The 14,611-nt window shown below is 34.0% G+C and overlaps 1 protein-coding gene across 2 annotated transcripts in view; it reads right to left on the bottom strand.

Moving 5' to 3' along the window:
• The window catches only part of Dhx40 (DEAH-box helicase 40), a 42,916-nt gene that overhangs the window by 19,593 nt on the left and 8,712 nt on the right, over positions 1 to 14,611 (bottom strand). Inside the window, exons 8-12 of one of the 2 annotated variants that reach the window (XM_027950293.2) lie at positions 6,966 to 7,065; positions 5,183 to 5,269; positions 4,863 to 5,045; positions 2,335 to 2,415; positions 1,427 to 1,584 (exon numbers count right to left, since the gene is read on the bottom strand). In XM_027950293.2, the coding sequence (XP_027806094.2) occupies positions 1,427 to 1,584; positions 2,335 to 2,415; positions 4,863 to 5,045; positions 5,183 to 5,269; positions 6,966 to 7,065 (609 nt within the window). The remainder of the gene's footprint in view (positions 1 to 1,426; positions 1,585 to 2,334; positions 2,416 to 4,862; positions 5,046 to 5,182; positions 5,270 to 6,965; positions 7,066 to 14,611) is intronic. The other variant, XM_027950294.2, reaches the window with a different exon arrangement.

Raw genomic sequence — 14,611 nt, forward strand, 5'->3', positions numbered from 1 at the left:
CTAATCAACTGGGCTGCATTAAAATTAAAAATTTCTCTTTCCAAAAAGCAATGTCAAGATAATGAAAAGAAAAATCATCGATGGGGACAAAATATTTACAAAAGATATATGTGTTAAAGAACTGTTGTTCAAAATATGCAAAGAACTCTTAAAACTCATGAATATGAAAAAAACCCATTTAAAAAGAGCTAAACAGATAACTCACCAAAGAAGCTATACAGAAGGCAAATAAGCATATGAAAAGATGCTTATTATCTTACATCATCAGAGAACTACAAATTCAAACAAAAATGAAGTACCATCACAAACCTATCAGAATAGCCAAAATCCAAGATACTAACAACAGCAAATACTGGCAAAGATATGAAGGAACAGGAACTCTCAGACTGATTGTTGGTGGGAATGCAAAATGGTATAGACAGGTAGTTTCTTTCTTTTTTTCCTTTTTTTTTTTGATACAGGGATTGAACCCAAGGGAGTTTAATACTGAGCTACATCCCCAGCCCTTCTTTATATTTTATTTAGAGATAAGAGTCTTGCTAAGTTGCTTTAGGGCCTCACTAAATTGCTAAGGCCGGCTTTGAACTCACAATCCTCCTGCCTCAACCTCCCAAGCTGCTGGGATTTCAGGTGTGCACCACCACACCCAGTTGGTAGTTTTTTAAACAAATCTAAACATACTACTACCATATGATTCAACAAGGAGTTGAAAAGCTATCTATAAAAACCCCTGCATATTTATTACAGCTTCATTAATAATAGCCCAAGGATGAAAAAGCAACAAACATGCCCTTAATAGGTGAATGGATAAACACATTCCCCATATAGCAGAATTCCATATTTGGTGATAAAAATGAAGCTAGCTAGATACAAAAAGACATGGACAATCTTGAATGCATATTACTAAATGAGAAAAGTCAACCTGGAAAGGTTACATGTTATATTTTTCTAAATAAATGACACTTTGGAAAAGGCAAAATTATGGGGACAATAAAGAGATCAATGCACGTATAACTAATTAGAACAAATTAAAACAAAACTAAATAATAAAAGAGCATTGATTGCCAGGGGATTGTGGGAAGGGATGTAGATACGAATTAGTGGAGCATGTTTAAGGCAGTAAAATGTTTCTTCATGATACTGAATGGTAGATACATGTTGTTATATATCTGTCAAAACCTACAGAATATATAACATAATAAGTGATCACTTTAGTTGATAATAATGTATCAATATTGGCTTATCAATTAAAACAAATGTACTACTCAAACAAAAGATGCTAATAATAGGGGATGTGTGCCTGTGAGAGCTTACAAGATTAATGTGATCCTTCTGTACTTTTTGCTCAATTTTCTATAAACTTCAAACTACACATAAAAGTCTATTAATTAAATTTTTTAAAAAAACTTATCAATACACTTCTTACCAGGTCTAATGAAGACATTTTCCACAGACAACATTGCTGCTATTGGAAGCAGTAGATCTTCACAATCTAGAGAAGCAGCCTTGATTACTGCACAAGTCAGATGTGGAGGGAGAGGAAATTCCACCATAGACAAACCCAATCTGGTCACATGGCCACTCCTTAATAGAAAGAAAATGTTATTAGGTCTTTCTACCTTGGGAGAAAACAAATGCAATGTTCACCATTCAGGATAAATCAGACATAATTTAGATTACATTAAATTACCCCCAGAAGTTCAAGGAAATAAAACACGGTGGTCATTGATAAGAAGAACAAAAAGATACAAATTCTCTGCTGTCAAAAGCCTTAATACATTCCAAAAAAACTAAACAACAAGGCAGAAGACAGTAGTATAATAGATACAAATACACACAGAGAATATCCTTGAAAAACTGAGAGTGATAATTATCAAACCTTCCTCTAATACACAATCATGAGAACAAAGACTTGGTTTTCTTATCATTTTCATGAACTCATTATATAATATTTAGCACTGAAACGAAACTCAGAAATTACTTATTAAATAGTAACAATATTAAATAAAACTACTTTATACCACAGTGTTTCAATCAGAATTACAATAAAGAGGGGCTGGGGTTGTGGCTCAGTGGTAGAGCACGTGCCTAGCATGTGTGAGGCACTGGGTTAGATTCTCAGCACCGCATAGCAATAAGTAAAATAAAGGTTCATTCACAACTAAAAAATATATTTTAAAAAAAGAACTGCAATAAAGACAAATTGAGGACAAATTCTGATTTCAAGTAAAACAATCTATTCAAATGAAACAATTTCCTACTGATGAGGATATCTAGAACCTTTTTTAAAAGGCTCAACACCTGTTCTTTTGACTTTCTTTTTTTTTTTGTTACCTGTCAATAGCATCACACTGGTAAAGTTGCTTAAGAGCTTCCAAAATGAGTCTCTCATTAGGCGGATCCAAATAGGGAAACCTGTATGTTTAAATGAGATACGAAATGGGAGACCATTCCCTGAATATGGTAGGATTTTATGCAGACTTGATGGAAAGGTTTTACTTCTATTTTTCAAATCTTCCTCTCATTTAAAAAAAAAAAAAAATTCTATAACCATCGTCAGCATTCAGCAAAAGAGGAAATAATTTTTTCTGAGTCACATTCTTCTCATTCACAATGTACTTCCCTTTGATCCTCCTTGGCTGGAACACTCACATCATCCTCTCTACATCTCAATCCTGCCTCATTCTTCACAACAAATAGCAAGTCTATTCTCTTCTGTAGTCCATACATTTTTTTTTTAACTGAAGTTTTATAAAGTGGAAGCTGGTGCAGTGGCACACACCTTAATCCCAGGTACTCAGAAGACTAAGGCAGGAATTCAACAATCACAGCCTGCAGATAACAAGACCTTGTCTCAAAAAAAAAAAAAAAAAGAAAGAAAGAAAAAAGAAAAGGAAAGGAAACAAGAAACAAAAAGAGGGAGGAGGAAAGTCTTTTATTTTCACCTCTAGCATTTCTTACTAGTATAAAAATATTCTATAGTATAGTAGAATCCAGTTTTTAAGACAAGTGGAAAAATAACTCAGTGCAGATGATATTAAGTAATTAAAATTGATTAATCCTAGCCAGGTGCGGTGGTGCACACCTGTAATCCCAGTGGCTTGGGAGGCTGAGGCAGAAGGATTGCAAGTTCAAAGTAGACTCAGCAAAAGTGAGGTGCAAGTGAAACTCTGTCTCTAAATAAAATACAAAATAGGGCTAGGGATGTGGCTCAGTTGCCAAGTGCCCCTGAGTTCAGTCCCCAGTACCTCCCCACACCCCCAAATTGATTAATCCTAATTATTTAAATCCTATTTTTTCTTACATAGTATTGTTTGTTATATGCTGCTCTGCTATCCTTTGTGAATATGCTAAAAATCAATGTCAAGCTCAATAGACTGCTGTTTCCAGAATCTGCCCTTCTTCCTAAATTAAAAAAAAAAAAAAATCAAGACATTATTATTTTTAAATCTGGCCTCACCTAAAAGCTTTTGGTTGGATCATTTGGATTTCTTCATGATTCTTTCCTTCTTTCTCATTGGTATTATTTGATTAGTTAAATTTTATTTATTACATGGTTTCCTCTTTCTAGGAATTACATTCTCATTTAGAAAATCTCTAGTCTTATAACTGAAATATTTTTAAGATGGCTTCCTAAACATATACAATACACAGTTGGATGCACTAGTAATCACTCTCCTTATTATAAATTTAAAGAATGTATGGTCATCTTCTCTCAAGGTTCCTGACACTTCCATTCTCAGACAATTGAGACTAAAACGAAGAACAAGTTAGAATTTTCCTTCATTACTTCCTCTATCATATGAAGTATCAAGCCTCTACAATATTCTATCCTATTCTAATATATCACATAGCTAAACATTTGACTAATTTGACAGTTGTTCTATCCTTTACTTCACATGTCTGAACCTTGTCTGCCCAACATAACGTTAGTGTAAACAAAAAACCATACTAGAGTATTATTACTTTGTCTTTTGTGATATATAATACAATGAAGAAGCTACAAAAAACATTTTCTGGCCAGTGCAGTGGCTCACACCTGCAATCTCAGTAACTCAAGAGGCTGGAGTAGGAGCACAAGTTCAAGGCCAGCCCCAGCAACTAAGTGAGAACCTGTCTCAAATAAAAATTAAAAAGGGCTGGGGATATAGCTCAGTTGGTAGAGTTCTTGCCTCACACGAACAAAGCCCTGAATTCAATCCCCAGAATCACGCACACACACAAAAAGGCTGGAGATATAGCTCAGTGGTAAAGTGCCACTGGGTCAATCCTCAGGAAAAAAACAAACAAACAAACACAACCACCACAACAAAACCTTTATGACTAGAATTAGAGATATTACTTGCCTTTCACCACAAATGAACAGTGGTGGTCACTAAATGAACTAAATAATAAACATCAGCACAAAAATTCCCTATTAAGGTTAAAACATGAGCAAGCACACATATTCCAATAAAGCAACACAAGCATCTACTATAGCATAAATCAGAAATATTAAAATTTCACAAATTTTGAAGCCAAGTAGTAGTATTAACACCATTTACTTCTGGGTTTGTATAACCTTATATGTCAATAGTTTTTAAGGTGATAAGAGTATTCACTACTAGTGGCAATGGTTTCAAAATATTGTGAATCTACTAAAACCAAGTTAAACTGTACACTTTAAAATGGTTAAAATAGTGAATTTAATGTTAAATGAATTAACACTTTTGGATTTAGCTAAAAAACAACCAATGTGAAAACCAATCTTGCAAATAGCTAACCTTCAATTCTCAGGGATGTCAAATACTGAAAAACAATAATTGAGGAATAACCTGGCTTCATCCTAACAAATTTCTCTTTTTTGCAAGATGCCTACATACCTTATGACATCATGTATGGCAAGGCACTTTAAGGTCAGAACTACAGATGTCAAACTAGTTCTTTTAATCTCAGGGATCACATGGTCAGGCATACACTGGTTCCAAAAATCTTTACTATAGATCCGAAAGCATTTTCCTGAGGAAGTCCTGCCAGCTCGGCCGCTTCGCTGTAATGCCTCACTCCTACAAATGGAAAAAAAAAAAAGAAAGTCCCCAATCTTTTGTTGGTTTCCCAAGTCATTTACTTCCTTATCCCCAACCAACTAGAAATTATATTATCAACTATTATGGAAACAAAAAGGATATTACTTTGTACTTACTTTGAAATTGGAACCACCTCCAGGATGTCCAACCCTAATCTGGGGTTGTGATTTAACTGCTTCACAAAGCCACCATCAACGACATATCTGAGGAGAATGAAAGCAAATCAAGTTTCTGGAAAGTCAGGAAGACTGGTCATTTTTAACCACTTTGTTTTCTTCTTTTTTACCAAATTTACTACTACACACTACTTTTAATGTTAAGTATAAAACTAAAGTTAAGAAATTGGAACTCTCATACCCTGCTGGTAGGAATGTAAATGATTCTGCCAATGTGAAAAACGGTTTGGCGGTTCTTCAAAAAGTTAAACAGGATTACCGTGTGACCCAGCAATTCTATTCCTAAGAATATACCCAAAAGAACTGAAACAAGTACTGAAATATTTATAGGTGAATATTCAATACCAGCACTATTAATGATAGTCAAAAGGTAAAAACCACCTAATGACTAAAAGATGAATGAATGAAGAAATTGGGGCATATACACAATTAAACATCATTTGATCATCAAAAGAAAGGAAATAGTGATACATGTTACAATATGGATGAAGCTCCAAAACACCATGCTGTTAAAGAAACCAGACACAAAAGGTATAATTCCATTTGTATGAAAAATTCAGAATGGGAAATAAAAACAAAAAGTAGTCTGGTGGTTGCTAGGGGCTGGGGTAGCAAAAGGAATATGAAATACCTGCTTAATGCATATGGAGTTTTATTTGGGGGTAATAAAATTTTTTGAAACCAGACAGAGGTAGTGGTTACACAATACTGGAAATGTACTAAATACCACTTAATTGTTCACTTTTAAATTAATTTAATTTGCCTCAATAAAATTATATAAACTTCAAAGTCAGCCCTAGGCAATTCTAGCAGGTTCAAAATCCCAAATAAAATTTTAAGCCCATTAAATAGAGAACAATTCGGGTAAAGAACTAAGAACAGTAGTAAGTCTATCATTCACTAAGGCAACATTCTGAAACACGCCATTTAATGGCTTTTGCCTGTGCTGGAAACAGAAAATTATAGAGGTCAATATACTCTAGGAGATCTGTTCCCCTAACTCCTTAATGAAAAAAAAAAAATTTAAAGTGAAGGAGAAAAGCAAAGGAAATTAGACTTCCTTCTCAAATCTGGGTGATCATTTTATCCAGAAGAGATACATAGGATCCTTGGGATTCTAGGCCAACCTTCCTGTGGCAGTCAGACTTAGCTAAAATATGAATACCCAAAAGAAATATGGTTCAATAGTCTGAAAGAATTGAACATCAGCTATCAGTCCAGCCTTTAAACCTCTGCTAACTACACTAAAAAATTTGAGGCATTATTGATTACATCCAAAAACAACAAGGAACCTGCATCGTAGTTCAATTTCATAAGAAAGTAACAAATAAGAGACAATACCTCCAGTTAAACCTTAGATGAACAAAGTTACTCTACCAAGTGAAGCTGAATGGTAAAGGGAATATCACATCATCTAAGATATATGCTAGTAATGACAATGTAGAAAAATAGGGTCAGCCAGAACCCATGAACCCAAGATAATCTTAAATTTGGGGAGAGAAAGCTTCAAAGTTGCCCAGTTTTTAGAAAAAGATATAGTATGCACCTCTTACTTCATTTCCTGTTCAAAACAATCAATAATCCCAAAAACAAAAGAAGAATACAAGTGAAGAGCATTAGAAAATAGATAAGAAGGGAATTAGTGGAGAAAACAGGGAAAAAAACACAGTAATGCTTTGTGATTAGTTATGGCTTTCTTTAAGAAAACTTTAAAAAGTTGTACCTGATTCCATCTATTGTTAAAGATGTTGCAGAAATATTGGTGGAAACGACACATTTTCTAATTCCAGGTGGAGGTGGCAAAAATATTCTCCTCTGTTGATCTAAAATAGATGTAAACAGAAAATACTAATTTATACCATGTATTTGTCAAACTCATCTACATCAATGACAGTCACATATCAGGAGTTATTGTTCCAAGGAGAACACAAGCAAAACTATTGGGATATGAAAAGAAATTCTTAGCATTTGTATTTATATTTTGCACAGGATCCTTTTAAACTTTTATTTGTTCTTACCATTATACATATTAGTATAGTAGTATATGCATATATTTTATAAAGAATGCTTTTTAAATGCTTAACATTTGATTTCCAGAAAATTAATAGTCAAGAAAATCTCAAAAAAATGAAGTAAAACACTATTTCCAAATAAAATCTTACTAAGATCAGGTGTTCACGGTAGATAAAACTGATCAAAGACGAACTATTACAAGGGAGAAAAGGAACAGCACATATGAGCATGGTTTAAAAATTATGCAACTTGGGCTGGGGCTGGGGCTCAGTGGCAGAGTGCTTGTCTAGCATGGGTGAGGCACTGGATTCAATCTTTACCACTGCATACAAAAATAAGCAAATAAAATAAAGGCATACTGTCCATCTAAAACTAAAAAAAATAAAAATAAAAATAAAATAAATGAAACTAGGCTAACCACCAATTTTATACATGAGATAATTAAAGCCCACAGAGGCCAATTGGCTGGCCCAAGATTTGTATACATAGACAAATTTAAAACAAGTCACATATTTCTACTCCTCCTTATCATTCCAAAATTAATTTCTCAAATAAAAAAGTACTAGAATGGTGACATTTTAAAAGATATGTGGAGGGGCATGCTAGTGCATGTCTACAGTTCTAGTTATTCAGAGGCTAAGGCAGGTTCTTTTGAGCCCAAGAATTCAAGGTCAGTCTGGGTAACATAATGAGACCCTGTCTCAAAAAAAAAAAAAAAAAAAGGCCATAGTTTTATATAAATCCAAACATAAACCCCCCCAAACCTATTTCAGATTTGGATAATCTGGTAAAAAGACTAAGTGTTAAAATGATTACATATTTCTTATATTTAGGTAGCTTATTTCTTCTAAAATGGTTCAGATAACACACCTTTTTGTAGTTCAAATTATATATTTATACATTCATTATCTATTTACAACATTGTAGTTACATGAGAGGACTTTCTTTTATGTAAGGTATAGCCTCTGTCCCTTGATCAATGCCTGGCTTTATATTAAGTAATGAATAAATAGTTGTTAAATGAACTGACAGACTGAAAATACATTTCATAAATAAAATACTAAGATCATTCTACCTTTAAAATTCCACCTTGTACTAAAATTTTACGTAAATTATAAATGTTCTTTCTAAACACATTTATCCATAATCAAGTTTTTCAACCAACTTTTTTTTAAAAAAACTGGGATTAAACCCAGGGACAGGACCAATAAAAACACCAGCTGTCCCCTTTTTGCCCTGCCTGCACAGCCCCCACCACTATTTTTTTTTTTTTTTTTGAGAAAAAGTCTCACTAAGTTACTTAGGGCCTCATTAAGTTGCTGAAGCTGGCTTCAAACTTGTGATCCTCCTGCCTCAGTCTCCTGAGTGGCTGAGGTTATAGGTATATGCCACCACACCCGGCATGATCAGCCTATTTCTTTAAAAAAAAAAAAGTCCCGAATTTGTTATAGGCTTGATTCAAGCAAAATTCCTGATTCATTTACCATTTTATTCAACATAATCAATTAAAATTCTGAAAATGCTGTTTGATAAGACTTAACATTTGTTTACTATTTTACATTTCACCTGTACACTTTACTACCATATCCAGTTACAAACACATACCAGTTTTTCTTTGTTTATAAAGGATTGGAAAATGTTGCATATATTTCTAACATGAGTTCTCAGGAAGGAGAGAGGGAACTGATTATTTTCATTAAGATACAGCAATTCTCTGATTACTTCCATTTCCTGATTTTCCTATGAAAGATTCTGACACACTTTACCCCACCTATCCCAATACTTGATAAGGTACCAGGATGTTATTAGTAAGGAGGGAAAAAAACTGGCACAGAGGCAGAAAGACATTTCAAAGTCTACCAAGAAATTAAGGTATTAAGGAAAGACCATTCAACACACTTCATGAAGTAATGTTCTTAAGAAAGATGTAGATGACTTATACTAAGGGCAACTGAACTGTCTTTTTATTGAATTTCTTGTCCCAGATACCCTCTAAAAAGAGCCCAAAGCAGAAACATATTTATGTAGTTGTATGTGTATATGTGAATAAATGGAATATAATGCAGTAAACAAAAATTTTCAATCAAAAAGGGAAAAAAAGATGATTCTGTTGCAGAACACAGAGATACAACACTGCTTGGCTCAAACTCTGCCCTACCGCAAAAAGTCATGTGGATGAGTCAAAAATGCCTTGAGGATTCTAATAGCACTGAAAATCAAGCTTGTAACACAGAGGAAGGCTTGACACAAGTCACCTGAAAAAGACAGAAGGAAACTAAAAAATAGGAAAGAGAGACAATCCAATATAAGAATAATTGGTGTCCTTGAAATAGGAAAATCAACAAATGGAGATATAAGCTACATTCAAAGATAAAACACAGGAGAATTTCCTTGAAACAAAGATTTGAATCTGCATATCAAAAAAGCCAAGAACTGTTGTTCATCATGTCTGCGGTGGTTGATACTTACACAAGTACATATACATTGCCAAAAAATTAATGAACTGTATACTTAAAACAATCATTTTACTGTATGTAAATTATAGCTCAATAAAGTTGGTTTTTAAAAATAGCCGTATCAAATTCTAGGATACTTTAATATATAACACTCACACCAAAAAAAAAAAAAAATCCTAATTAAAACTACTGAACTTTGAAGATAAAAACAGAAACTTTTAGGCAATCAGACAGAAAAAACAAATCACTTACAAGGAGGGGAAAAAAAATCAGGCTGGCCTCAGACTTCTCCGCAGCAACATTCAATGCCAGAAGACAACTGGACAACGTCTATCAAGTTCTAAGGAAAAGAAAGTGTGACCCAAGAACATAAAACCCAGCCAAGATGTAGTTTTAAGTATAAAGGCAAAAGCCAAACAGTTTCAAACATAAAAGAAATTAAAATAAACAAACAAAAAGTACAAGAGCCCTCTGTTTAAAAAATATATATATAACAAAATCTAGCCAACCTAAAATTAACAAAAATAGTAAGTGAAGACTGTTAGTGAACACTAAATACATTTGATAATATAAAACTCACTAAAAAAGTCAGAAGGGGAAGATATAGAAGAGTCAAAATGATTATGACCTCATCTTTCAAATTAGGAAGTCAACAGGTAAGATCTACAATCAAATATAATTTATAAAGAAGATAGTAACTTCAACTTCTTAATATTTTTAATCAAAACAATCTTTATAAAATATGCTCATATGGTAAAGATTTACTTGAAGTCTACTGTAAGTAAATTCAAGTAAAAGTAAACACCTTTTTAAAAAGCAACCAGTACTATGATCTCACTTAAAAGATATTTCTATCAATTTATCTGCCAATTTATACACACACACACACACACACACACACACACCTGCCTAAACAATGTTTTTCCTACATTAGTTATTCCTGGATGGAATAATATGAGGCGTGTCAGGAGCCATCCATGGGTTGCATGTGGGTCACTGCACATGGAAGCATAGTGGACAGAGATATCTGGTGTCTGGGAATGACCAGTGGACATTTTCTCTGGTCAACTGCCCAGGGACAATGTGAATCTCTATCATGCTCTGCAATGGCCACACAGCACTTGAGATAAGTGTGACCTGCCAAGATGTCAATTAATTTCTGACTGTAAGACATCAGGAAGCAAGATTCCACCCTTGAAACCTTATCTCTGCCTTTGAAATACACCTTAAATAAACCACCGGAGCCATCTTTTCTTTGTCTAGTTCTAGAACCCATGTGGACTCGATCTATTCACCTATTGTAAATATATTTCTGAGTATTTGTGTTTTGTTAGTCACTAATTATTTGAGATTTTAAGTTTTAGGGTGACTTAGATTCCCCGGGGCAGGAAGAACTCCTCAATAAGATGCTGGCCATCAACCTCTGATAGAAGCAATTTCTTTACTTTTATCTTTATGATTCTGTATACTCCTTTAATTGTTTGTAATGAAATCGTACCACTTTTTCCTCAACTAATTTTCTTGAAGAAAATTGGAGTAAATATGCTAATACTAATAGGGTGCTAATTCTACAGAGTGGGAAATTCATTTGGCACTATTCTACATTTTAAATTTCTGCAAAGATAAAACAAAATAGCAAATTAAACATAATCCCAGGGCTGGGGCTGTCGTTCAGCAGTAGAGCGCTTGCCTAGCATGTGTGAGGTGCTAGGTTCGATCCTTGGCACCAATAAAATAAGTAAATAAATAAAAGTATTGTGTCCATCTCCAGCTTAAAAAAAAACAAAGCATAATCCCGTGTGTTTGTTAAAAATATGAAACTAAACAATAAAAATATTTAAATATGTAATGAAAAAGCTCAGGGCAATGAACTCGAAAATGTTAATAGTGATAATCAATTATGTTGGTGGGATCTGGATGATTTTAGTTATTTTCCTTACTTTGTTAATTTCAAAAAAATTATTATGAATTAAAGATTTCTTTATAAGACAAAACAAAACTTTCCTAATCCTTTTTATCCCACATATTTCTCCTTTCCTTTTCTTCATGAATTCTGGAAATATAAGTACAGCATATCACCCTCTACTAAATAACCAACCACTTATCAAATGAAGATTTACCACGTGATCCCAGGAACATCACTTAGTCTCTGTCTGTAAAATAAAGAAGTGTGATTATGCAAAAACATATGTGGGTATATGTGCATTTTTCTAGGGGTTTAGCTGTGATTTTCACAACCTTTTTAAAGGAATCTGAGATACCTCACACCCAACTCTTTAAGAAAGGGTAAGAAGTACAAAATTAGACAGTTACTTTTAGTGCTAAAATTATGTAGCTACACGAAAATATTTGTCATTTATAAGACAACTTAAGTTTTTAATATATTTCAGTTCATATATTTTTGTGCAGCTCAGCTTTCCCTACATGAATGACAAGATTTAAAAAAAAAAAAACAAAAAATACCTGCAATAACTTGAATAAAGACAAGGAAGTGAGAAGAGGGAAGAGGTGTGAGAGAAATAAGAATAAGGTTCCAGATAATAGCATTTGATGTAAGACATTAAGAGATGTCAGCAGAAAACAAAAAGACTAGAACTTTGTTTAACCAATATTTAAGCAGGATGTTTTCAACATATGCTCCCATGTACTTGCCCTCAAGAAGTTTACAGTTTTATAGAGGAGACAGCACATCTCGAACACAAGGTAGACTGTGTTAAGTGTCACAAAAGTGCAGCAAAGCACAAAGAGGTTCAAATGAGGAAGAGATCAAAGCCAGTTATGAGAAGGAAAAGTAGGAAAGGTTTTTATGGAGTCGGTTGCACTAGTGGAACAAAATAGCAGGATTTCAGCCTGTGAGAGGAGAATAAAATGCAAAGGAGGAGTTCTGGTTAAGGAAATAGTAAACACAGAATCACGAAAAGGATGAGGGAGAAAAAGAAATTAAAAATATCTCCTACACTGAAAGAACATCACCACAAAGGGCAGGGCTGGGGTAGTCCAGACCAGGAAGCTGGTTCACATAATCTTGGCAGAAAGGGTTCCATAGCACTTCTCCATATTTGACAGATGAAAATTTTGGAAATCAACTACAGAAATATTTTAAGGTGTCTCTTTAAAACAGGCAGCTACTCTCATGGCTAGCCTAGGGGGGCAGTAAATATTAAGTATCCACCTTTAATTTTGACCTATTCACTAAACCCAACTATTGCTCATTCTTGGATCCCCTTCAGTATAGGCAACAGGCAAGAAATCCTTCTTCCCTCTCCTCCTGCCCAAGTGTAAGTTTTCTGTCCCAAAACCATAAGAAATGAAGGAAATAATGTTATGAAAGTATCTCTCCCCATCACCCAAAGTAGCATGAGTAAAGAAAAGAAGTGCTATGTTACATTAATCAGACTAAAAAAGTTTAAGATCCCAAGTACTTACCACCCTCTCCCTACTTTATCCAACTCTACCTTACCCGTTACTCAGTACCTTATCAGGGCCATCTGAATCCCTCTATGCACCATTATAAACTACTATAATAATTATTATTATGCAGATAATGGATCACGAGAAGCTCACCCTCAGAAGGGAAACTAAAATAAACAGAATCCTTCAATAATAGCTCTACTCACACCTAGTCACATATCTTTACCATTTATACATACACACCAACACAGAAAATTACATACACTGGGAAATAAGACTGAAAGCAGGCTACAGCCTGCTGGAAGAATAATGAATGCCAGGTTATTAAGTTGGCATTTTAATTCAGTTGACAGTAGGGAATATGCAAGTACCCAACAGAGGACTGACAAAATCAGAGTTATGCTTTTAGAAGATTACACTTACCACTGCAGGTAGGATGGTAAATTAAACCAGGAAAAATTAGTCAACAGGCCATGTAATCAACTTAGGAAAGCAAACTCTAGCAATAAGTGAAAAAAGAAAAAAAAAAATGATTTCGACAAAACAAAGAACACCTGTAGGAGATCTCGCCACTTGCTTGGGGTTGAATGATCTGGGATGACATGATGCACATACCAGAAAGCTCACTTAGGAGACTCAGGAGGTTTAGAGTGCAGGAATGAGACTGAACTAGAGACAGCTCTCAGGTGTCATCCATAGAAGTGACAGGTGAGTCCAATAAATCAACCTCTCCAAAACAGACTGGTAAGAAAACAGTAAGCTAAAGATGCAACCTTAAGAAAGAGCTACATTTTGGAGAGGAACAAAGCTGGGTCATGGAAGGGAGTTGGCTACAGTCTCAGATAAAGAATAGTCAGAAGAACCAGGTAATTAAATATCATTCCAGGGGACAACATTTCAAGAATGATACTATCACTCATATCACAAAATCAAACTGTAAACAAACAAAAGAGCCATTAGATTTGAGAAATAGGAGACCATTTGAAACCTCTAACAATATAAAAATCAGATGTCCGGAAGTTAAAAAAAAGAGGCAATGGCGATACATAATATTTTTCAATATGGCAGTAAGAAAAATGAAATTATTTACATAGAAGAAAACAATATGTATATTTAATTCATAGTTAATAACAAAGCAACCATTATGATCTTTGAATTAATTACAAAGTCAACAATGACAGTCAGTGGATCAATCTCCAGAAAACCATTAAAACCTTAAGTATCTAATAATGACCCTAATAATTCCCTTGAAAATGTAAAGATCTAAAATAGAGACCTGCATTTCAATGTTGACAGGAAGAACCTAATATCACTAAAGAGATTTTCAAAACTATACTGCATCTATGGTTCTTAACTTGACACATACTTTGCAAAACTTTAATGTAAAGAGTCACCTACTCAACAACTGGACAAAAACAACAATACGAATAAAATATTAAAAACATTTAAATACTAATACCAATGAAACTCTAACAGGTTAAGATTAAAT

The sequence above is a fragment of the Marmota flaviventris genome, chromosome 17 (assembly GCF_047511675.1).
Source record: "Marmota flaviventris isolate mMarFla1 chromosome 17, mMarFla1.hap1, whole genome shotgun sequence".
Classification (NCBI taxonomy): Eukaryota; Metazoa; Chordata; class Mammalia; order Rodentia; family Sciuridae; genus Marmota; species Marmota flaviventris.